The 26,797-nt window shown below is 38.2% G+C and overlaps 1 protein-coding gene across 1 annotated transcript; it reads right to left on the bottom strand.

Annotated features, from left to right (window-relative positions):
- Nucleotides 1–214: 214 nt before the first annotated feature.
- On the bottom strand, nt 215–25,778 carry LOC125917709 (complex I assembly factor TIMMDC1, mitochondrial-like). Its single transcript, XM_049623832.1, has 7 exons — nt 25,346–25,778; nt 22,766–22,931; nt 18,193–18,281; nt 17,686–17,753; nt 7,058–7,136; nt 3,560–3,670; nt 215–903 (listed from the first exon to the last, which is right to left on the bottom strand). Exons 1-7 carry the CDS (start codon nt 25,525–25,527, stop codon nt 753–755), a joined length of 846 nt encoding a protein of 281 aa, XP_049479789.1. The 5' UTR covers nt 25,528–25,778; the 3' UTR covers nt 215–752.
- Nucleotides 25,779–26,797: the final 1,019 nt, after the last annotated feature.

Below are 26,797 nucleotides of genomic sequence, written 5' to 3'. Positions count from 1 at the left end.
TGCATTGCTCCCCTCTCATTTAGTAAAAGTTTCAGTCTGCATGAGAGCTTCCTTCTAAAGGAGCAAGCTCCTGCAATGTACAGACTGAATATCTATGCTAAGTATCTTCTGCATATTATAGCATAGACATTTTGTCAGCAACACTGAGAAGAAAAAAAGATGGGCTCCTTTTTTTTTTTTGTAATAATGCTTACCTACTTCATTTTTGTTAAATTTATATCTTATTTCAAATGACATAGGAATTATCTTTTTTATTAAAACAAAACCAAACCCTACTACACACTTAGGCCCACAATGTTTCTAGGATCCAAAGGCACAAGGATTTCATCACAGACCCATTTGCCTTACCTAGTGATACCTCCTCCTTCTAGTGACTAAGTATCTTTTTAAAAGGCTGCAAGAATAAACATACAACCCACAGATTTCAACTCCAATTTTGGGAAATTTTTAATTTACTATTGTAAAATTCAGGGCAAAGAAATATGTATTGATTGACCTGTACAGATACAATGCCAAATATATGGATCAATCAGGAAAGACTATGTATTTAAATTTAAGGATAAGTAAAGTAAGTGTACAATTGCCCAATTCTTGGTGAAAACAAAAGATAAGAGCAAGTCACTGCCCCTAGAGGTGCCAGCACTTGTATCTGTCAGCAGGCTGGCCAAGGAGAAGACTAGCCTTTGGCATTCAATGGACAGGGCAACATAGATCCCTTCAACTCGCCAATGAATTTTAAGTCCAGAACATTTTCAGTCTTTGTCTTGTTTAGTTGTTGATGAAGGGTTTCTAGGAAGATTTAGTAGTGCTTCAATTTTCTTAACATCATCTTTGGATCGATTTTTCTGTAAGCTACTTTCAATTTCTTCAGGGAGGAGTTCAGTAAATTGCAGTCTGGCTTTACTGTAATAAAAGAATGAAAAGGATATATCAAGTACTGCTCCATTTCTTTAGTTCTTAGATTTTTATTTTAGCTTATTTTTCTCTTAGAGAGCGAGTGTGTGCGCAAGTGGGGGAGCAGGGCAGAGGAAGACAGAGAGAATCTCAAGCAGGCTCCATGCTCAGCATGGAGCCAAACACAGGGCTCAATCCCACAACCCTGGGACATGCATGACCTAAGCCAAAATCAAGAGTTGGACGCTCAACCGACTAAGCCACCCAGGCGCCCTGATTTTTTTTAAAGATAGTATTTGTCGTCTTCTCCCTGTGACTTATGAGCAAACATTGCTCACTGCACTTTAAACATAATGGACCTTCTTTGCTCTCCTAACCTGTTCCACTCACATGCTGACTACGATTCTCATATCACCAAAATGGACACTGCTGTGGAGGCAGCTCTGATCCTTACGATATTCCAGAGTTCATGCAGGGGTATCGTGCAGGAGCTGAAACACCCTAAGCTGAAGTGTGAGCCTTGCAACCTGGCTGTCCTGTTGCCCTCAGGGCTGGGGGGGCATGTGACTGCCCTGCCACTTCATTAACTCTCTGTTGCCAGACCTCGTGGGAACTGCACAATGGTAAACTCAAGATGGAAACGTCAGATGGGACAACACTATAGATGTGTATTTACAAGGAATTAAAATCTAATTTCCAAATAACAGATCAGTTCTTTTTCTAAATCTAGTATTAGTGTCTTCCTTGAAGTGATTATCAAGGTCATCCAAGACTTTCTTCTCAACTCTTCACAACCAGGTTGGACCATTTCTTCTTCCATATCTCTATAGCCAGTTTTCTATATTTTCTTTTTTTTTTTTTCTAAAATTTTAAATGTTCTTTTAAATTTATTTTTGAGAGAGAGACAGAGCATGAGCAGGGAAGGGGCAGAGAGAGAGAGAGAGAAAAAGAGACATAGACTCTGAAGCAAGCTCCAGGCTCCGAGCTGACAGCAAAGAGCCCAACACAGGGTTCAAACTCATAAACTGTGAGATCATGACCTGAGCTGAAATCAGATACTTAATCGACTGAGCCACCTAGGTGCCCTGACCAGGCTTCTACATTTTCAGCTCACTAAGGCAATGTTTTATGTTCTCACTTTAACTTCTCTAGGATTATTTTCAAGCAAAGAGGCAGGCATATAAGTTCTTAACTATTATTAACTACTTATTAAATTAACTCTTCTCAGGAATATCATATATATACATATATATATACACACACACACACACACATAAATTTTTGACACTATTTCCTTTTGCCAAAGTATTTTTACATTACTGTAATTCAATTCAAGTTATTGCTTTTAGCCATTCTTGAGGTTTTCTATCTCTAAATAACTTATCAACTGCTCTAGTTATTTTTCTGGTTTCCCTTTTTTATTGAAATACAATTATTACCTGTTCATATTTTTCCAAATGTTAATTCTTCTGCAACTTTCTATATCAAATTCAAATACCAATATATTTTCCCTACCTTTCCAATTTCTTAAAGTTTCATTTAAAAAAAACAAAAAAAAAGAAAAAGAAAAAGCTTCTGGGGCACCGTGGCTCAGTCAATTAAGTGTCCAACTTCGGCTCAAGTCATGATCTCACAGTTCATGGGTCTGAGCCCTGCATCAGGCTCTGTGCTGACAGCTCAGAGCCTGGAGCCTGCTTCAGATTCTGTGTGTCCCGCTTTCTCTGTCCCTCCCCAACACATACTCTGTTCCTCTCTCTCTCTCTCAAAAGTAAATAAACATTAAAAAAAAAAAAAAAAAAGCCTCTTATGACATCTAAAGAACTAGAAATAAGCTAACAACGCTTTCATGCTTTTAATTCTCCACACCAGATTTTATACTGGCATTATAATTTTAAATGCTTTATCTCGGAACTTAGAAAACTACATATCTCACATACCCTCTTACAATGAAGAAGAGGAGTGAATGAAACAAATATGTATTGAGCATTGTGGTGTGATTCTGCCTATAGAATGGCTGAGAAAACTGAGAGCTTGAAATTAAGGAAACTATCTAAGGTCACAGAACTAATTAATAGCCTAGCTGGGATTTAAGCTCTGTTTTCAAGGTTTAATTGGCTACAAAATCAATGCTTTTTCTCATATAGAACCTAAGTCCTTGGACAACTGATCTACAGATATTAAGAATTTCCATGTGTGGGGGCGCCTAGGTGGCTCAGTCGGTTGAGCGTCCAACTTCGGCTCAGGTCATGATCTCAAAGCTCGTGAGTTCGAGCCCCGCGTCAGGCTCTGTGCTGAGAGCTCAGAGCCTGAAGCCTGCTTTGGATTCTGTGTCTCCCTCTCTCTCTGCCCCTAACCCACTCACATTCTGTCTCTCTCTCAAAAATAAATAAACATTAAAAAAAAAAAAAAATTTTCCATGTGCGTATGTGTTTTTAGCACAAATCAAAGTTTTAAGTAAAAACATGGAAAAAACCAGACTGCTTATCTATTCAACATGGGGCCTGAACTCACAACCCTGAGATCAAGAGTCGCATGTGCCACCAACTGAGCCAGCCGGGTGCCCCAGAAACTCTTTGAATTGAGTGGTGGTTTAGAGTACCTGGGTTAAGAAGAACACCACAATGGCTAGGAAAGCCAGGTACCTTTATCTTCACCTGCTCCTTACCTCTCTTCCAATTTCAGCTCATGGAGTGCTTTGCGATCCTTCTGTGTTCTCTCTTGGACAGTCTCCCCATAGAACTTCTGAAATGCCATCAACAGACTTCCTACAGGAGTGCTGAGAAGGAAGCAGAGAGAAAGCTTAGGAAAAAGCAGCCATTAGACCACACACCATGTGAGTGTCTGCTAAGGCAGGAGCAACACCGACTGAGCCACTTATTCCCTGACAGGTACAGGAACTCTGACAAAGTGTCCTTGTCAAATGAAGAAAAAATTATTAAGGCAATTTCCTTCCTGGTCTTCTAAACAGTAGAGAAAAACAATCACTGCAACTTCCCAAAATTAACTGGTATAAAAACAACAGGCCTATAAATTGGCTGTTTTATCATGAATGATAAACTGGGAAAATATATACTTGTGACAAGTTCTAGTAAGTAGCTTTATACTGAAGATTTCTCAGAAATGAAATTGTAACAGGAATGGTACCAAAACCTCCAGAAGGCAGGAACTGTGGAGGGCATATGTGGTTGGAGGAAGGATACCATTGGCTTCTGGGGATGGAACCACCAAAACATCCTACAGTTCGAAAGTCTGGCACAACAGTCTCACCCACACTGTTAATAGTTACCCATTGAGAAACTGATTTAGATAACAATTATTACAGTAAGTTAAGGGTTTGGTTCTTATGTTCTCAAAGAAAAGGAATTTTTGACTCTGAGATAACTTAAGTTCCCTCTGGCTACAACATAAGTAAGCTCATTTGAAAAATTACTGTAGCCAAGTGGAAAAGTCCATTGACAGATGGATAAAGAAAATGTGGTATCTACAGCCTTTAAAAAGAAGATCCTGTCACATGCTACAACATAGATTAACCTTGAGGATGTTATGCTAAGTAAAATTAAGCCAGTTACAAAAGGACAAATAATATATGATTCCATTCATATGAAGTATCTAAAGTAGTCAAAATCAGGGCGCCAGGGTGGCACAGTTGGTTGAGCATCCCACTCTTGATTTCAGCTCAGGTCATGATCTCATGGTTCATGAGTTTGAGCCCTGTGTCGAGCTCCATGTTGACATGTGGAGCCTGCTTGGGATTCTCTCTCTCTCTGCCCTTATCCCACTTACATACTCTCTCTCTTTAAATAAACAAACTTAAAAAATAATAAAGTAGTCAAAATCATAGAAACAAAGTAAAAATGTGGTTGCCAAAGGCTGGGGGACAAGGGGAAGGGAGAATTAATGTTTAATGGGTACAGAGTTTTCAATTTTGCAAGATGACAAAGTTCTAGAGATCTTTTGTACAATAATGTGAATATAAAAACACTACTAAACTACACACTTAAAAATGGTCAGGCTGGTAAATTTTATGTTATGTGTTTTTAATGACAATGAAAAAGAAATTATTTTTGCTGCTAATTTCAACAATTTTTCCCTTCAAGCCAAGATGGTATATTAACAATATAACAAGTGGTGCCTGGCTGGGTCAGTCAGTAGAGCATGTGACCCTTGCTCTTGGGGTCTTGAGTTCAAGCCCCACGTTGAGGGTAGAATTTACTAAAAAACAAACAAAACACAATATAACAAAAATCATGTCTGCGATAGATTATGACATGCTGAATTTTTAAAAATAATTTAAAAAAGGAATCCATAAGTCTAGTGTAACTTCCTCCTTAAAAGGGGGTAGAAAAAGGGAGAGGGTAGGTGGAGGCGAAGGGAGAACTCAGGTGAATGCCAACTAATAAAAACAGAAGAAAAGATAGCACTAACAAATCATTTTACAACCATCAGTAATAACCGATTATGGCAACAATTATAATAGATCATTAAAACCACTAGAAAAAAGATAGCTGGAGAACATGCTATTCACATAGTCTTACCCAAGATTATTTACTAATCACAATGAGAATAACAGAAGCCTTTCAGTGGAGAAATTTAAGTCAATACTAAATATGGTAGGCAGAATTCTACAATAGCCCCCCAAATTGTCCTGCCCTAATTCCTCAACTATAAATTATACCCATGATTCTGTTACATAGCAAAATTTTACAGATGTAATTAAGGTTAGTAATCTGTTGAATTTGAGTCAATCAAAAAGGAAATTATCTGGATGAACCCTTTAAAAGCAGAGAGTTTTCTCTGGTGGCAGAGACAAGTCAGAGAGATTCAAAGTATGAGAAGGATTCAACATACCAGTTGCTGGTCTGAACATAGAGGGGGCACTGTGGCAAGGAATATGTACGCCTCTAGGAACACTGGTGTCTGGCTGACAACCATGCAGGGAACAATAACTTCAGCCCTACAGCCACAAGGATTCTGTCAACAACCTAAATGGTGTAGGAGCAGATTCTTCCCTAGTCCAATAAGAACCTGCCTGATCCATACTTTGATTTTGGCCTTGTAAAACTCTGAACAAAGAGAGCCCATCAGCCTCCTCAGACTTCTGACCTACAGAACTGTGATATAATAAACGGGTGGTGTTTCCAGCCACAAAAGTTTGTGGTAGTTTGTTACACAGCAATAGAAAAGTACTGCACCAAGTAATTAACATCACTTACAATAGGTGAAGACAATATGTATCTTGATGTGATACACTGAGAAGGACTAACTTCACCTACACTGTATTCCTGACGAAAACATTTAACCTAAATCTACTCATGAAGGGATAATGAAAAGAAATTGAGAAATTTTCTGGGGGAAAAGAGCAGTGGATCTATTCTAGCTTAAAGGAATCAAAACTGTAAATGCAATATGCAATTGGATCCTGAGTTAAATATAAATATGTATGGCATTATTGTAATAATTGAAAATTTTTGAATATGGACCATATCTTAGATAGCTATATTGAATCAATGCTAAATTATTGACTGTGATGATTATACTGTGGTATCATTGGTGAATGTTCTTCATTTCATCCTGGGAGATACCAGCTAATGTATTCAGAGGTGAAGAATTATGAGGTCTCTAACAGTTTAGCCAGAAAGAAAAAAGGAGAAAGAAAAAGAAATTTACACACATTCCACACATATACAGAGACATACAACAAATATGACAAAATGTTAACTGGTGAACATAAGTGAAAAGAGTATATGGGTGTTTGATGTACTAATTCATTCAACTTTTCTGTAGGTTCAAATTTTTTCAAATTAACAAGCTGGAGAAGAAAAATTTTTTAATTTATTAAACAAACAAAATCAAACAAAAAAAATTTTTAACAGAATGTGCTTGTTAATTGTTTCTTATTATTTTCCTGCTCCTTGTAAATACCATTGTTCAAATTACAAATAGGTTCAGGTGTTAGTGATATCTAAGCAGTGATAATTGGAAGTAAAATCAACAACTGGGGTAAGATTAGAATTTGACAGTCAAAGCGACAGCCAATACAAAACTGAAGGCCTTTTATAGGCTGTAAGATTCAAATTTATTCTTTAGAAATGAATGAGATTTTTAACAGTAAGGCATTAATGAAAGTTGTGTTAATTTAGTATCAAACCATATTAACACTTACCCTAGCAAGGCTCCAATTATGCCACCAGCCACCAGACCACGCAGGCCTAAGTTTATTCTAAAAAGGCTTCCTGTGACAGCTATTTTAAAACAAACAAACAAACAAACAAAAAACCCAATATTAAATTATCTGTAAGTACTAGAATCCATTTAAAAAATTTTTCTTCTATAAAAAGAACATAAACCGCTGAGTAAGTTTTCAGAACCCAGTATCAATAATACATCACCATAACCTAGATTTCCTGAATCTAAAATGCCAAGGGCGCCCGGGTGGCTCAGTCGGTTGAACGGCCGACTTCAGCTCAGGTCATATCTCGTGGTCCATGAATTTGAGCCCTGCATCAGGCTCTGTGCTGACAGCTCGGAGCCTGGAGCCTGTTTCCGATTCTTTGTCTCCTTCTCTCTGACCCTCCCCCATTCATGCTCTGTCTCAAAAATAAATAAATGTTAAAAAAAATAAATAAATAAAAAATAAATAAAATGCCAACACAGCTAGTTTCTCTTCCACACTGCAGGTTCAAAGGAAGAAACATCCCTTTTACAAACCTAATTTTTGTATATCGGTTCTATGGGTCCAACCTCTTCTCATTCTGCTTCATTTCTGCCCACCTCCCCTTAAAAATCTGTAATTTCTTCACTCCCATCTCTTCAATTTCATCCTTCTTCAAGAAAAGCTTTCCCCAAAGAACAAAAACCCCTGCAGTTTGTACCTTGCTCCAGTCTCACCCTTTCTGTCCTGCTACAACCCTCAGGCAGGCCTCCAAGTGGGCATGTGGTCTACAGTGCCACCAGGTGGTCAGTGCACAGGCTCCCTTTCCTTCCCACTGGTATGGTATATCAGGACGTCATTCATTTTCCTCCCTCACTATGCACAACACAACGAATGCATCTCATGTAGTAACATTTTTAAAAAAACAATTGAGACTTATGTGTCTTATTTAAGTACTATTTGTTTTTTTTAATTTTCCAAATTTTAAAATTAACAAGAAAAAAAATCACCTTTAATTACATTACCCTGAGATGGTAATAAATTTGGTCTTTTTTTCAAGTCTTCTTTTCCAAAGAAAGCATTTTTTTAAAAATAAAATATTGGGGGGGAGGTAGGGGTTCCTGGGTAGTTCAGTTGGCTAAGCAACTGATTCTTGGTTTTGGATCAGCTCATGATCTCAGGGTTCATGATTTCGAGCCCCTTGTAGGGCTCCATGCTGTTGAGCTTGCTTGGGATTCTCTCTCTCACCCTCTCTCTCTCTCTGCCCCTCCCCTGCTCACTCTGTCTCTCTCAAAATAAATAAACTTAAACATATGTGTGTGTGTGTGTGTGTGTGTGTGTATTTTTTTTTCTTTCTTTTTTTTTAGGGGTGCCTGGGTGGCTCAGTTAAGCAGCTGACTCTTGATTTCGGCTCAGGTTATGATCTCACATAGTGAGATGGAGTCCCACACAGGGCTCCGCGCTGGGTGTGGACCCTGCTTAAGATTCTTCTCCCCCTCTTCCTCTGCCCCTCCCTCACTCATTCTCTCCCTCTCTCTCTCTCTCAAAAAAATAAAAAAATAAAAAAAGAATAAAAAATAAAAATAAATATTTTTTAAAAAGCTATCAGAATAGCCAAAATCTAGAAGACTGACAGCATTAAATGGTGGCAAGGATGTAGAGCAAAAGAAACTCATTCATTGCTGGTTGGAACACAAAATGGTACAGTCACTTTGAAGACAGTCTGGCAGTTTCTTACAAAAATGAACATATTCTTACCATATGATCCAGCAATCACGCTCCCTGGTATTTACCCAAAGGAGCTAAAAACTTGTGTCCACACCAAAACCTGCACACATTTATAGCAGCTTTGTTCGTAACTGCCAATACTCGGAAGCAACCAAGATGTCCTTCAGTAGGTAATGGATAAGTAAATTGGTATATTCAGACAATGAAATCTTATTTAGCACTAAAAAGAAATGAGCTATCAACTCATGAAAAGAGACTGGAGGAAACTTAAATGCATACTGTTAAGTGAAAGATGTAAATCTGAAAATGTTATATAATATATAACTTTCTGGAAAAGGCAAAACTATTGAAACAGTAAAAAAAGATCACTGTTTATCAGGGGTTGGTGGGCAGGATACATAGGTGGAACAGATTTTTAGGGCAATGAAAATGCTCTTTATGATACCACAACGATGGATACATGTCATCATACATTTGTCCAAACCCACAGAATGTACACCAAGAGTGAAACCTAAGGGAAACTATGGACTTTGGGGGATAATGATGCATCAGTGTAGGTTCTTCAACTGTAACTAGTATCCCACCCTGGGGTAAAATGTTAATAGTGGGGAGGCTATGTTTAAGTGTGTATGTTGGGGCGGGGGGAGAAGTACAGTAAAACCTTGGATTGCAATTTACTTGTTCTGCGAATGTTTCACAAGATAAGCATTATTTCTAGTAAATTTCAACTTGATAAACGAGCAAAGACTTGCAATGTAAGTAGCACCTGACGCTGAATGTCATACGATCACAACTGAGCCAATAGTTCTCTCTCTTTCTCCCTCTCTGGGAGATTGTGGGTGATCGTCTCCCATGCTCGCATGCTCAGTTTCAGGCTTTTCAGAGCATTGGAAATCAGTGACTTTTCAGAGCATTGGAAGGTGCCCACAACTGGCACTAGTGTATTTTTTGTCACTTCAAAGCACCTGTGGACAGTCCTTTGCTTTTCCATACAAGAGTAAGCTTAGGAATGCTTTGCTTCATTCTAGGTCAGGCTGCCTGCAGATATAGACCCTTCCCTCTGTTGTCTTATGCTGAATACATTAAATACAGTATATGACAAGAGTTTATGAAAACTGTACTGTAGTCAACATCCGTTAGTAATAAAGTTGTCCTACACAATAATCCTCCTCTCTCGTCTCCCTCAAACCAGCCACAAAGATTTTCAAAGGTAAGTACAGGTTAATCTATTTTTCTTTATATTTTGTACTTTCCTTATTCATTTGTATTATATTACAGTATTGTAATCATTTTTATACGAATATTTGTGAGTTGTGAAACAAATCATCTGAGTTTCCATCATTTCTTATGAGGAAATTTGCTTTGATATACAAGTGCTTTGGATTACAAGCATGTTTCCAGAATGAATTATGCTCCCAAACCAAAGTTTTATTGTATATGCAAAATCTTTGTATCTTCTGCCCAATTTTACTGTGAATTTAAAACTATTCTAAAAAATAAAGTCAATTAAAAAGGGGGGAGGGAGTAGTGAGGCTTATAAGCTATCAGCAGCCAAACATCAGTCAGACTCTTTATTACACAAACTCTTTATTACCATGTGTTCTGTAAATAGTTTACTTTTTTTTTTTTTTCGACCTTAGTGTTTATTTCTTTTTCTTGCCTGAATGCACTGGTTAAAGTCTCCAGTATAATGCTGCATACAACTGTATTCATCTCAAGTATACACCTTAATTACAAGTGTATACAGCTTTCCCATGTTCTCAGTCTTAGGGGAAAATCATTGTCTTTCACCATTAAATACGATGTTTGCTGTAGGTTTTTTTAATGTTCATTTATTTTTGAGACAGAGAGAGACAGAGCATGAATCGGGGAGGGGCAGAGAGAGAGGGAGACACAGAATCGGAAGCAGGCTCCAGGCTCTGAGCCGTCAGCCCAGAGCCTGACGCGGGGCTCGAACTCACGAACCGTGAGATCGTGACCTGAGCTGAAGTTGGACGCTCAACCAACTGAGCCACCCAGGCGCCCCGCTGTAGGTTTTTTAATAGATGATAGGTGACCTTCACTGGGTTAAAGAAGCTCCCTTCTATTCCTAGTTTGTTGAGAGTTTTTATCATGAATGTTGGATTTTTGTCAAATACTTTTCTAAGCTAACCTTAAATTCCTTGGATAAATTCCACTTGTTTACAGTATACAATCCTTGGTTGTTGCTGGATTTGGTTTACTAATATTTTGTAAAGGATTTTTGTGTACATACTTTTCTTTTTAAAGTAATCTCTGTACCACCTCACAATGGTCAGAGTGGCTAAAATGAACAAATCAGGAGACTGTAGATGCTGGAGAGGATGTGGAGAAACTGGAACCCTCTTGCACTGTTGGTGGGAATGCTAACTGGTGCAGCCACTCTGGAAAACAGTGTGAAGGTTCCTCAAAAAATTAAAAATAGACCTGCCCTATGACCCAGCAATAGCACTGCTAGGAATTTACCCAAGGGATACAGGAGTACTGATGCATAGGGGCACTTGTACCCCAATGTTTATAGCAGCACTTTCAACAGCCAAATTATGGAAAGAGCCTAAATGTCCATCAACTGACAAATGGATAAAGAAGATGTGATTTATATATAAAAATGGAATACTAGTTGGCAATGAGAAAGAATGAAATCTGGCCATTTGTAGCAATGTGGATAGAACTGGAGAGTATTATGCTAAGTGAATAAGTCAGGGAGAGAAAGACAAATACCATATGTTTTCAATCATATGTGGATCCAGAGAAACTTAATAGAAGACCAGGGAGGAGGGGAAGGGGGAAAAAAAAAGTTACAGAGAGGGAAGGAGGCAAACCATAAGAGACTCTTAAATACTGAGAACAAACTGAGGGTTGATGGGGATGGGGGAGAGGGGAAATTGGGTGATGGGCACTGAGGAGTGCACTTGTTGGGATGAGCACTGGGTATTGTATGGAAACTAATTTGACTATATTATATATATACACATATCATATTATATTATATATACATAATAAAAAATATTTTAAAAATCAAAATAAATAAATAAAATAATCTCTGTACCCAACATGGGGCTCAAACCCACGACCCTGAAATCAAGAGTCACATGCTCCACTGACTGAGCCACCCAGGTGCCCCTGTGTATATACTCTTGAGTGATAGTGATCTGTAGTTCTCTTTGCTATCTTCATCTTCTTCATTTGGCTTTGGTATCAAGGATAATACTAGTCCAAAGGAATAAGTTTGAAAGTGTTCCTTCTTCCTCTATTTTATGGAAGAGTTTGTGAAAGAAACTTCCCAAATAGCCACTGAAGCCATCTGGTCTTGGGCTTTCTTTGTGAAAAGATTTTTAACTAACAATTTAGTTTATTAACTTGTTGTAGGGCTATCCAGATTTTCTATTTCTTCTTGAGTAGATTTTGGTAATTTGTGTCTATTTTCTTTTTCTTGGTCAGTCTTCCTAAAGTTGTTTGTTATCTTGTCATTTTTAAAAAAATTTTTAATGCTTATTTTTTGAGAGAGAGAGAAGGAAAGAGCATGAGTGGGGGAAGAGTCAGAGAGAGAGGAAGACAAAGAATCCAAAGCAGGCTCCAGGCTCTGAGCCATCAGCACTGAGCCCGACGTGGGGCTTGAACTCCTGATCTGTTATTGTCTATTTCACAATCTGTTATGTCTATTTCTCCTCTCAATTCAGTGTTTCTTTTTATGTATTTATGAGCTCTGTTGTTAGTTTATATGTTTATAAATGTTATATCTTCTTGATGGATTGGTCCTTTAAACATTATAAAATGAGGGTGCCTAGATGGCTCAGTTGGTTAAGCATCCGACTTTGGCTCAGGTCATGCTCTCAGTTTGTGAGTTCGAGTCCTGCATCAGCCTCTCCATTGACAGTGCAGAGCCCACTTTGGACCTTCTGTCCCCTTCTCTCTCTGCCTGTCCGCTGTTCACTTTCTCTCTCAAAAATAAACATAAAAAAAAAATTTATAAAATGTCCTTTGTCTCTAGCATTTTTTAAAAAGTTTATTGGTTGATTGATGAGAAAGAGTGTGTGTCCACGAGCAAGGGAGAAGCAGAAAGAGGGAGAGAGAGAATCCCAGGCAGGCTCTGCACTGTCAGCACAAAGCCAGATGTGGGGCTTCAACTCACAAACCGTGAGATCATGACTTGAGCCAAGATCAAGAGTCAGCTGCTTAACCAACTTAGCCACTTAATTGGATACTGTTATTTTTTTTAATTAAAAAAAAAAAAAAGTTTATTTTTGAAAGAAAGAGCATGCAAGAATGAGAGCACATGCAAGTGAGGGAAGGACAGAGGGGGTGACAGAGGATATGAAATGGGCTCCCTGCTGACGGCAGAAAGCCTGATGTGGAGCTCCAACTCACAAACCGGGAGATCATGACCTGAGCCACAGTCGGATACTTAACTGACTGAAACACCCAGGCACTCCCTCAAATACTACTTTTATTTTTTTTAATTTTTTAATGTTTATTTATCTTTGAAGGAGAAACAGAGCATGAGTGGGGGAGGGGCAGAGAGCGAGGGAGGCACAGAATCTGAAGCAGGTTCCAGGCCCTGAGCTGTCAACACAGAGCCTGACGTGGGGCTCGAACTCAAAAATTGTGAGATCATGACATGACTGAAGCCAGACGCCCAACCCACTGAGCCACCCAGGAGTCCCTCAAATACTATTTTTAAATTAGGGAAAAACAGTTAAAAGAAAGGAAAACAATAGGTTTATAGAGTGTTTTATATTAACCTACATATTAACCATTTCTAGTACTTTTCATTTCTTCCTGTCAAGTTACTATTTGGTGTCATCTCCTTGCTCCAACATACCTCCATTCCTTCCCTCTCATTTGTGCTATTAATGCCATATACAACTTTAAATATGCTGTATGTCTAACACTTCAATTTTGTTATTATTTTACATAATTGTCTTTTAGATTAGTTATGAGAAAAAATATTTATACAGCCTTTAATAATTACTTATATAATTATCTTTATCAATGCTCTTTAATATTTCTCATAGATTCAGGTTACCATCTGGTTTATTACATCCTTTTAGCGTGAAGAATTTCCTATAGTATTTTTGTAAGGCAGATCTGCTATTAACAATTTTTCTTTGTTTGTTTATCTGCCAATATCTTTATTTTTGCCTTCAATTTTGAAGAGTGGTTTGTTAGAAACAGAATTCCTGGTTGACAACTTATGCTTTTCAGGCCTTTGAATGCATTCTACTGCCTTCTGGTTTCCATCATTCTGATGAGCAATAAGCTGTTAATCCTCTTTGGTGTTCCTCATGGGAGTTATTTTTTTCTTGCTGCTTTTAAGATTTTTCTTTCAACAGTGTAACTATTATGTGCTTAGGTGTGAATCTCCTCATGTTTGTTCTTCTTGGAGTCTGTTGAACCTTTTGGATGTGTGGATTAATGTTTTTCATCAAATTTGGGAAGTTAAGGACCATTATTTCTTAAAATACTTTTTTCTAACCCTTTCTCTCTTTTCTACCTAACATTCCCTTCACACATATATTGGTATTTTTGATGGTGTCCTATAGGTTGCTCAGGCTCAGTTCATTTCTCTTCATTTTAAAAATTCTGTTCTTCACGAAAAATCATCTATATTGATCCCTCTTCAAATTCATGAATTCTCTTTTGCTATCAAGACTGGTGTTGAGCTCCTCCTCTCCAGTGAAATTTTAATTTCTATTGTTGTATCAACTTTCAACTTTTCATTTGATTTTTTTTTTTTTATAATTTCTGTCTTTATTGATATTCTCTATTTGGTAAGTCACTATCATCATACTTTTAAATTTCTTTAAAATGGTTTGAAGCCTTGTCTTCTATGTTCAATGGATGGGTCCAGTCAGAGACATTCCCAGTGAGTGCTTTTTTAATCCCCTGGTTTTACATGTCATATGATTTTTTTGTTGTTGAAAACTGGACATTTTAGGTAATAAATTATAGCAACTCTGGAGTTAACACCCCCCACACAGGGGGGATGACTGTAATTCTTTGTCTATGTAGTGACTTGCCCGGACTAGTTCTGTGGAGTCTTTTTTCTGCAGAGTACAGCCACTAACGTCGTTGCTCAGTTTTTATTTGTATGCGTGGTTTCCTAGGCATCACACTGGCTTAAGTAGTCAGCCAATGATTTGTCAGAAATTATGCTTAAGCATCCCAAGCTAGTAATGCTCCTATCCTTTACCAACGTATCTGTGGTTGAAGAATGCATTCAAAGTTTAGACAGTTTAAAATCTCTTCTGGCTTTTTCTTTTGGTGTTCACAATTAACCCTCACAACTAACCAAAGATAAGTAGCTTGCTAGGGCCCTTGCCAGTCTCTCCAGAGTGTGCATGAATACATACTTACACATGTGTGCAACTTTCCAGAATTCTAGGGATACATAGAATCTTATTAAAACCCCCTGTGGCTGTCTTGTTCCCTAGATATTCCTGTTAAGATTCTGCCTCATCTGCCAGTCTATTCCTTACCCCAAATAGTATCAAAACCTCAGATTAGCTGTGTGATATTATCCTTCCCTGTTGCAATTGTTTTCAGCAACACCCCTTGGCTTGGAATTTTCTGTTTTCTGCTCCAAATAAAGTCAGCGCCCTCAAGCAGCAGAAAGCCAGTCCTCCAGCCTGTCCTTATGAAACTTCTGCATCACAGAGCTGTGGGCTAGGGGGGCAGGAGGAGCCCTAGGCTGAAACACCACAGACTCCCAATGTTCTTACTGAAACTCAGTAGAAATTCTTGGATAAATGCTTACTGATTTGTTGTGTGCCTGTGGTCAATTTCCAGCATCTTTAAATGGTTTTTGATAATTATGTCCAATTCTATTGTTGCTTTTTGTGAAAGAATTTGCCAAGCTCCTCACTCAGTCATTCCAGATGTCAAATATACATTTATAAATGTCCAGATGAATGCCATATAATAATAAGGGGAGACATTCTTGACATGATTTTGACTTCAGGGGAAATTACTTCAGTGTTATACCATTAAATTCAATGTTGGTTGCTGGTTTGAGATAAAAACTTATCTTGTATCATGTTTATTTTTTTACTAATTTTTACACTCAATTTACATTCAAGGAACATTTATTCTACTCTACTATGTGTCAAATAGTTGTGATATAAAAGGCGAAGACTTTCTCTGATATCAAGTAAGTCATCTAGTGGAGAAGCAAAACAAGTTAACAGGTACAACATAGAGTCGTAAGTGCTTTGATTAAAATATTTATAGTTAATTATGGGAATATAGGGGAAAGACACCTGAAGACCCAAAAATAAGAAAATAGGGACTAGGAAACTAAAGCTGACAGATAAGCTGAACCTTGAAAGACAGGTTCAATAAAAGCTGAATAAAATTATTTGCAGGAGTGGGAAGGCATGCTCAAGAAAAGGGACCAATACATGTAAAGCAAGATTATGATGGGTTTGGGAAATCAAGAGTAGAGTCATAGGGTGGAGCAAGAGTGGTACGTGAGGACCAGATCAAGAATCAACATTAGAATGATGGGAAACTATGAAAGAAGCTCAAGCAGAAAAGTGTTATACTCACATTCATATTTCCAAAAAGTAACTAAGGTAACAGTGGAAGTGGAGGAAACCAAGACTAGAAACAGGGAAGACCAGATAGCAGCAGTGGGAAGAAAGAGGAGGTGAGAGTCCCTACATATTAAAGGAATCTAATTAAAGGACTAGAACTTTGCAAAGAGGGGGATAAAAGGCAGAACCATATCATTATCTGGTTTCCAGGTTTTTTGTTTATTTGTTTAACATGGTAAATTATAAAGAACCTAACGACAGGAGCAAGTATGGAAGTTGGGGGAGGAAAACAGAGTTTGGTTTGGATATAGGCATTTGAGCCTACAGAATACCCATGGAAAAATGGTGGCGAGTTAAAAAAGGGCAAGTTCCAGCTGCTCCAGTGCTATTAATGCCTATTTCTAGTTTTATATTTTAAAATGTTTCCATTAAATTGTTAAGTTCAAATTATGTGTACATGTGTTTGCCTGGGTGTATATATACATATACACAGAGAAAGAGAGCATGCACTCAGAAGAGAGAACAAGAAGCAAATGGGCTAAAATGTAAATAACTGAATCTCTGTATATAAAGGTTATATGGTGTTCCTTGTATTACTTTTATTTTTAAAACTTTTTGTAAGCTTGAAATTATTTCCAAATTAAAAAAATTTTTAAATGTTTTATGAATTATATGTACCTTTTTGCATGTAAGAGAATTACACGAGGTAGTGAGTGTTTGAGTATATGTGGCACTTCACATTTACATTTCTGGAAATAATACTTCAATACTTATTTTTTAATGTTCATTTTAAAGAGGTCACATTTACCAGAGGCATAAAGCTTTAAAATAAAATCCAAACTCTTAGTATGAAAAATCTGGTCCCTTTCTACGTAATTTCACCAAACTTATCTCAAGCCACTCTTCCCCTTACTGACTATGTTCCAGCCTTATTATCCTGCTTTTGAGGAACTTTCTTGCCTTGGAGACTTCACCCTCAATGTTGCTTCTGCATAGGCTACTTTTCTTCACACTTTTCAGGTATCAGCTTAAATGTCACCTCCCCATAAAGGCCTTCTCTACTCACCCTGATCATCCCATTGCTTCACCTGTTTGCTATTTTCTATCACAGCAGCCTTTTTCTCCCCCAACCACATTAGACTATAAAACTCCATGAAAGCAAAGACCTTTTCTGTTTTGTTCACCAAGTATACCAAGGGCCAAGCATAATGCTCTCCATACATTTTGCATGAATGCTGAATGAGATGTGATGAGAAGTCAACCAAAGAATTCAGTAGTTCTGATTTATAAGTCCTTAAATATTTCCCAAACCATATTTGAGGAGACTGAAAAACATAAACAAGAACAAAAATGTCTTACCTCCCGCAATGACAAAATGGCTTAGGGCATTTTTATTTCGGTACACATTTAGACCAGTATTCACTGTGCTGGGAAGAAGGGGGAAGGAAGAAAACATAAACTTTAAAGCATATTCCCCTTACTTTCTCGACCACAATTTTCACTAAAGTGATAGGTATTAGAAATGCCTACTAAGTCAATTCCTGGTCTTAGTCTAGGTCCCGTGAATGTGTTCCGGACTACCAATATTCCCTAGGCTTTCTAGGTGGACCTTCTGTTGAAGAATGAACCAAAGAATTTCTCTTACTTAGAAACCTTGTCCCTACTTTGATAATAGGTGGAAGACCTCCATCCATGGATGCAAACCTATATCTGGACCAATCTTTTACATAGATAAAAGTTCTTGGGGAAAAAGGTATTATGAATCACTTTCATGTGGGTGTTTAGTTTTTAAAAATCTCACTTGCTCAAAAGATGTGCTCCCAAAATAATACTAAGACCTTTTGTCACAACTCAGAGAGAACTTACTTGAATATAGTCACAAACACTGTAGTTCTCCAACTCCAGCGCCAGCCGTACCGGATGAAGCCTCGTGTGGCAGCACGATGTGCAGATTGCTAAAGTTAATGAAAAGGCTGTGAGATTCCAAGACCCCTTAATACCTTCTTTATTCTAAAACTGTGGTAGAATGATGGCTATGGATTAGGCAGGGACACCTAAACAGAAACGTTATTAAGATCTCTAGAAATACCGTTTACTGAAACTTAAGCAAAAGTCCCATGTGCATCCTATTCTATCGGGAGATAGAAAAGGAACTAAGAATTGCCAGTGTCAACCAAGCAATCTATCAATGAGGCATAAACAGAGAATCTATATGGCAAATGCCATGGCAAATATAAAGTCAGTATTAGACATGCTTTTTATATCCAAGAAATCTTGGAAAAAAGAAACCATAAAATAAAAAAGAACCAAAGAAATGGTAAATAAAAGGGTAAGGATGATAGTAATACAGATATAGAGAAAAGAGCAAAGAAAAGAGAACTGATATTTACTGCCCACGTTCTATGTAAAAGTTGTGTTAACATATTACCTCATTTAATCTTTACAACTTTTCTTTTAGGCAGGTGTTTCAGATTTAACTAAAGCACAGAGAGGAAGTTTCTAACCAAGATCACTTAGCCAAGAAGGAGTAAGTCAGAACTGGAAGACAGGTTGTCTGTCTCCACATCACCATGGAGCAAGTCTGGTACAATATCCTGAGGATATAGTCTAGATTTTGAGAGAATCCCTAAGTGGATCCTTAACTACTACAAGATACTGGGCAAGTCAAAACCTCTCTGAAGAGTATCAGTATGGACTCGTGGCTTTTAACAAATAGGCAGATAAATAAATAGATACAGATGTGTGTATGAATATGTGCACATAAGTATATATGAGCACACACACATTTCCTAGGGCCTATAGAAGCCATGATATCCCTGTAAGTGAGCATATGTAGCATCAAATCTTTGTTTTTTTAATGTTTTTATTTCATTTTTGAGAGACAGAGTGCAAGCGGAGGAGAGACAGGGAGAGAGATACACACAGAACCTGAAGTAGGCTCCAGGCTCTGAGCTGTCAGCACAGAGCCCGACGCAGGGCTTGAACTCATGAACTGTGAGGTCATGACCTGAGCTGAAGTCGGACACTTAACCGACTCAGCCACCCAGGTGCCCCTCAAATCTTAGTTTTATATATAATTTTTCCACTAAAAGAAACTAGAACTCCTTGGTGATGACTAACTCTGGGGCTGGTACTGGAAAAGTAAAAGATGAGCCAGGAACATCTTGCTATGCCAAAAAATAAAGATATGCTCAAAGAACGATGGGGACATATAAAAAGAACAAAGGAGCTAGTTTAAAGGGCTCCAACTGTCCAAATCTAGGCCAATTTCAGCATCAAGATAAATAATGATAAGAATGGATTATAAGCTACAGAGTAAAACAAGAATCCACGAGTCCACATTGATAGAAATAAATTATAAAAAGACAAATACAGGAGAAGGGAAAGCTCTTCCTTAAAGCTGAATATGAAGCAATAAATGTAGGAAAGATGGGATTAGGAAATAACCATTTCGCAACCACCACAGTATTAACTCTTTCAGGTAAGAGTCATCATTGAATACTAAAACTAAAGCACGGAAATTTGATGAAAAATAGGATATTTACATAGTCTCAAAGTATCTCATAAGTATCCATAAGATATTCACTAATTACATTTACTAATTATCTTGATTTCAGCTCAGGTCATAATCTCAGTCCTGAGATCAAGTCCCGCCTGGGCTTGCACTGGGTATGGAGCCTGCTTGAGATTCTCTCTCCCTTTCCCTCTGTCCTTCCCCTGCTTGCACGTGTGCTCTTTCAAAAAAAATTTTTTAATAAAAAATAAAAAAATTACAAAGAGAGAAAAATAATAATTTTACAGTGGATAAGCCTGGCAGAGACCATCTTAACCAAGTGCCTAAAGTAAACATCATCAGTAAAGGGACAATAGATATCATGTGCTCCTGATATAATGTACTAAGTAAGAAGTACATTAAGTACGTCTAAGTAAGAAGTAAGGAGTACTAATACCCCAATCTAGGGTATTCCTGCTAAAACACATAGCTGGAATCTAATCATGAGAAAACATTAAACAAATCCAAATTGAAGAACATTCTACAAAATAAATAGCCCACATGGGAATGCAAGCTGGTGCAGCCACTCTGGAAAATAGTATGGAGGTTCCTCAAAAAACTAAAAATAGAATCACCCTACGACCCAGCAATTGCACTACTAGGCATTTATCCAAGGGATACAGGTGTGCTGTTTCGAAGAGACACATGCACCCCCATGTTTCTATCAATAATAGCCAAAGTATGGAAAGAGACTACATGTCCATAGATGGATGAATATATAAAGAAGATGTGATGTGTATATATATGTATATATGTATATGTATATATATATACATATACATATATACATATACATACATACAATGGAGTATTACTTGGCAATCAAAAAGAATGAAATCTTGCCATTTGCAACTACGTGGATAGAACTAGAGGGTATTATGTTAATCGAAATTAGTCAGAGAAAGACAAATATCATATGACTTCATTCATATGAGGACTTTAAGAGACAAAACAGATGAACATAAGAGAAGGGAAACAAAAATAATATAAAAACAGGGAGGGTGGCTCAGTCGGTTAAGCGGCCGACTTTGGCTCAGGTCATGATCTCACGGTCCGTGGGTTCGAGCCCCGCGTCGGGCTCTGTGCTGACAGCTCAGAGCCTGGAGCCTGCTTCAGATTCTGTGTCTCCCTCTCTCTCTGACCCTCCCCTGTTCATGCTCTGTCTCTCTCTGTCTCAAAAATAAATAAATGTTAAAAAAAAAAAACACAAAAAAAACCACACAAAAAAAACAGGGAGGGGGACAAAACAGAAGAGACTTATAAATATGGAGAACAAACTGAGGGTTACTGGAGGGGTTGTGGGAGGGCGGATGGGCTAAATGGGTAAGGGGCACTAAGGAATCTACTCCTGAAATCATTATTGCACCATATGCTAACTAATTTGGATGTAAATTTAAAAAAATAAAAAATTAAAATAAAATAAAATAAAATAATAAATAAATAGCCCCCAATCTTCAAAAATGTCACAATCAAGAAAGTTAAAGAAAGAGAAACTGTTCTATATTAAAAGAGACTAAAGAGGGGTCTCTGGGTAGCTCAGTAGGTTGGGCGTTCGACTTCGGCTCAGGTCATGATCTCACAGTTCGTGGGTTCGAGCCCTGCATCGGGCTCTGTGCTGACAGCTCAGAGCCTGGAGCCTGCTTTGAATTCTGTGTCTCCCTCTTTCTCTGCCCCTTCTATACTCCTACTCTGTCCCTTAAAAATAAACATTGAAAAAAAATGAAAAAAAAAAAAAGACTAAAGAGGCATGAAAGGCAAATTCAACATCTGATCCAGTATTAGATGCTGGACCTGGAAAAAAAAATTATTTTTATTTACTTTTAAAATACGGGTGCCTGGGTGGCTCAGTCGGTTGAGTGTCTGACTCTTGGTTTGGCTCAGGTCATGATCTCATGCTTCATGAGACTGAGCCCTACACTGGGCTCTGCACTGACAGCATGGAGCCTGGCACAGAACCTGACTGGGATTCTCTCTTTCTCCCTCTCTCTCTGCTCCTCCCCCACTTCAGCTCCCTCTGAACACTCTCTGTCAAAATAAATTAATAAACTTAAATAAATAAATAATATTGGAGAGACGACTAGCAAAATTTACATAAAGTCTGAAAATAAGACAATAGTACTATATCAGTGATAATTTCCTGATCTGGATAATTATATAGTGATTATATAAAAGAATGTCCTTGTTTTCAGGGAAATACATGCTGAAGTATTTATCATGACTATAACTTACTCTTTAGCAGTCACAAAAAATAATAATATGCATTATACAGAGAGAGAATGCTATAGTAAATGTGATAAAAAGTTAACATTTGGAGAATTTGGGTGATAGGTATATAGGAATTCTTTGTACTACTTTTACAACTTTTAAGGCTGACAGAATTTTAAAAAACAAAACAAAACCCAAACAACTAATTCTCTGAGCTGTAACTTCCTCACTTATACAACAGAGTTGATGTACAGATCTAACAAAAGAGTTAGCACTCTATAAACTGTAGAGTTATAAATGCTAATTATTGTTTTAGTGTCCTCCAAGGAGACCCTGTGAATGGGGTTAATATGCTACAGCTAAGCCTTGATGATTTAGCTAGGGATTAGAAATATATTTCAGATACTATACTTGATCTTAGCCAAAAGACTGAGAAGTGATAGAAATATATTTCAGAAAGTAGAGCCATGGTGGTAATCCCTCTGAAGATAAGAAAAGTAGTCTGACAAACCATGTGTATGCTCTTTAGCATTAATACGTCTACTGTTGTTAAGTGCAGGTTTTGTTTCTTTACTCTGACATCTTAACCCTTCCAACCCTACCACCTAACTGAATAGCTAAGTGTAAAGTGAATTACTAAACTAATATGCCCTCAAATACTTTTAGAGTATCAGTACTTACCACAGCATCAAACCGGCTATGATAAACTTCTGCTTGGCTCTGCTCAACATAGTGCTGTTTAGCATGGATAAAAGCTGGTATTCCTCCATATGCCCAGCCAATGATGCCTGCTGAAATAGCCGCCTTATAAATATTCTCAAGTTCCTTTGAAGTTCTCTGCTGTTCACTAAGACATCAAAAAGACAATGTTGTTTGGGATTAGTTTATGGATACTGCTCTCCAAAAGACAGTACATTCAAAATGACCCCAATACTAACACTACCACATTTTTCATCATGGGCAGAATCTCTGGATTAATAAAATCTCCTGATGAATTAAATACCACAGTTATATCACAAGTAGCTCAAATCTCAGCCAAAATTAACCTATGCTGTTAGAAATTAAGCTATTGGTTGATTACCCTTAGGAAGATAGTGACTAGAAGGGGCACAAAGGGGAGCTTCTGAAATGCTGCTAACAGTTTCTCGGTGTTGGTTACACAGCTATGTTTAGCTTGTGAAAATTTGTTGATCAATATATTTATGTGTAAATAGATGCATATTATACTCCAATAATGTTTTTTTCTAAGGTGGTTTTATTTGATGACTATTACAAGTCCACTACATCTCTGGAATCAGGAAGAATCTGTAAAAGCTGGATGCAAGGATCAAGATTTCCCTTTTTGAATTTTAAGCTAACTTTTGGAAATGACACAAACTTACAGATTTTAGGACAATATATTCAAGAACAAAATCCTAGATTAAAAAAAAAAAAAAATCAAAACCTGTCTTTCTGAATTCTTCACTTTTATGCCATGCTCAGATTGGGCCTGTATGATAAAAAGCAACAAATGAGAGATCTCACTGTGCAATGGACACCACAGACCAACCTAACATAAGGAAAAACCACTGTTTAATTCAATTTGTTACTCTCAAAAGAAGAAATTAGAATTGATAATAAAGCTTTGAAGATGTTTCTAGAAGCTCTAATGAATAGCTAAGTTTTTAACTTTATGTTACTATAAATGGCCCTCTAGATAAATACTAAATGTTATTTACATTACTAAATCACTTTCTTCGGAGACTATAAGGTGTTTATCTAATTCTAATTATCAATAACCACATCTCTGAAATCAGAATCAGTGAGTCTTTACAGCTCCTGCATCTACATGAGAAATCTAAATAAAATTTCTCAGAAAACTGTCATTCTTATACTTACTTAGGCCAATAGGAAAAAACTGCTATAATTTGAACCCTGTACTTATCTTGTATAGTGAATAAGATCAAAAACATTTACCTAAAAATTGGCCTATGACAGAACTCAGAAAAGAGAAAATGTAAAAGCTTAAAATTTAACAAGCCAGATGAATATGCTTTGCCTCCTTTTCATTCTCTGAAAAATTCCATGCCATAGGTGATATTTATCTCCATTTTATTTATTTGGCTCTAAGAAGTCCTATGGTTGGCCCAAACAGCTAATAAATGGTGAAGAAATAGCACAGTGGTGGAAAAGACCTAAACTACAAGTGACAACAGGGTTGTGGTTCTGGTTCTGTCACCCACTGTTAAGTGACTTGCAGCCAGATCACAATCTATGAACTTTAGTTTCCTCATCTATGATGGAGGGGAACATAGAAGTTAACCTAGATTACCTTCAAGTTTCTTTCAGCTCCAACATTCTGTGGTTTCCAAAGCTGATCAAAATAACACTCTTCTGTTATATACTACATAGGATCTTTCACAAGTATCTCAAGTAAATATTGATTGGAAGGACCAATGAGAAAGGCTGCCTCATTATCTTTAAAATAAAGATAATATTTCAATAAAGCAATTAAACACGATTCTGCCAACTCCTTGTCCCAACAATCTCAGCAACATAACAAAGCTTCAAAGTTAATTTAACCACCTGGTAACAGTGTAGTATTGTAAACTATTTCATGAAAGGGCCATTTTTCCACCAATAATTGATAAATGATGAAATAAGTGAATAAATGAAATGAGTTTTCCATTAAAGTGAATTCAGTTTGAAGTTAATTTTGTATTCTGAAATAACCTTATTTGTTGATCTAGCTAATATCGTTTCTTTTATAAAAATGAGACAATACTTGCTATTATTTTTTATATATTCATTATCTGACAGAATAAACATTTTACAGCTCTCGCTGCCGTCTCTCCAATCTCCATTTTTTTGGAGAGAAGGGGGAGCTATGGTCATGAAATACCAAAGTTTGGAATAAAGTGAAATGCGAAAAAAAATACTGGAGCGTAATCTCGCTGATGTGGATTCCAGGGTCAATTCTGACACTAATTAGCTCGGTCCAGTTCTTCTAATTTGTAAAATCGGGGGATTACACTAAGACTATATTCTCTAAAAATGCTCTGATTTATAATGAGTTTCACCCCTACCATTTGTAAACTGTCCTGTCAATCAACAGAACTACTAAATGGCAATGTGAGGACACAAACTTGGGATACAAACATTACAACACCAAATCTTATTCAAAAACAAACCACATCACTCAGGGGTCCTTCACCCCAGGATGACCCAGGTTGCAGGACAGCTCTTCGCAGTCCCCTCCCCACAGACCCTAGGCACTTTTACTCTTTGACAAACAGGTCCCGGAGGCGGTCCCATCCGGATTCCAGGTAATCAGGCTCTGGGACGTAGGAAGACAGCTTCTGGTTCTCCGAATCGGCAGCCACAGCTCCCGCAGCAAAAACCCGAGGGAAAGGACACAGCGCCCGGCAGAAGTAGCTCTGTGGCGCTGGCGGCCGCACCTCCATGGCCCTCACGGAACCTGCGGGCACACGCTTGGGTTCTCAGGGCTCCAAGGCCTCTGGGAGACGCCGTGGGAGGACAGTAAGGATAACTGCAGTAATAACTAGGTGAGTACCCTTCTACCAGGCCCAGCTAATTTGCTTCCAGGGTCGACACCACATTCTTGACACCCTCCTCCCCAGGGCCGGCACTGACTTAGGAAGACCTTGGATACACGAGACAGGAAATCCCACCTTCATCGGGGCAAAGGCCAGTAGGCGGGGCGACGGCGTAGCCGTAGCCAAGCACTTCCGGCTAGAGGCGGGACGAACCCTGTGTGCCTGGCCCGCCCCCCGGAAGTGAGTTGGCTCGGAGTAGCTGACATCAGCTACGTGTGGCCCCTTCGCCGGCCGGTTTCTTTGCCTGTCTTTGGGCTTTCTGGGCCACGTAAACCGGGTCTTCGTCAGTTTCCGGGAGGCAAGATGTTGTCACAGGCTGAAGTAGTTTAGCGTGTTTAAAACGCCAGAAATTCCACATAGATGAAAAAGAAAGTGGAGTGGGGAAAGGGGAAGACAATTCGCACAAATAGAAGCCGTACCTACTTTCACTTACGTAGTGAAGCCTCCGAGCTGGGCGGGGATTCAGTTTTGGTTTCAGAAAAAAACAGATGTCTTGGTGCCTGATAGACCGAGATTTCCAGAAAGCTCATTTAAAGAATCAGCTTTGGATAGTTCTTAACAAGGTGGGTTTTACCCTCCCCCTCTTAGTTTCATATACTTACTCTTCCTCAGAAGGCAAGACAACTGGAATTTCTTTGATATTCCAGCAATAATTTCCCTTCAGTACAGCCTGTGCTAACATATGCTTTGAGGTATTGTTTTTATTTTATTATTTTATTTTTTTAAAGGTTGCTTTATTTTTTTTTAAATCTTTTTTAATGTTTATTTCTTTTTGAGACAGAGACAGAGCATGAACGGGGGAGGGCCAGAGAGAGGGAGACACAGAATCCGAAGCAGGCTCCAGGCTCTGAGCTGTCAGCACAGAGCCCGACTCGGGGCCCGAACTCATGAACAGTGAGATCATGACCCAAGCCAAAGTCGGAGGCTCAACCATCTGAGCCACCCAGGCGCCCCAGGTATTGTTTTTATTGAAACACACGCATTTGAAGGTTGCGTGGGTGGCTCAGTCAGGTAAGCGAGGGACTTCAGCTGAGGTCATGATCTCATGGTTTGAGTTCCAGCCCCACATTGGGTTTGCTGCGGTCAGCACGGAGCCTGCTTGGGATCCTCTGCCCCC

The sequence above is a fragment of the Panthera uncia genome, unplaced genomic scaffold (assembly GCF_023721935.1).
Source record: "Panthera uncia isolate 11264 unplaced genomic scaffold, Puncia_PCG_1.0 HiC_scaffold_227, whole genome shotgun sequence".
Lineage (NCBI taxonomy): Eukaryota > Metazoa > Chordata > Mammalia > Carnivora > Felidae > Panthera > Panthera uncia.
Note: the sequence above shows the minus strand (reverse complement) of the source record. Positions and strands in the feature narration are given on the sequence as shown.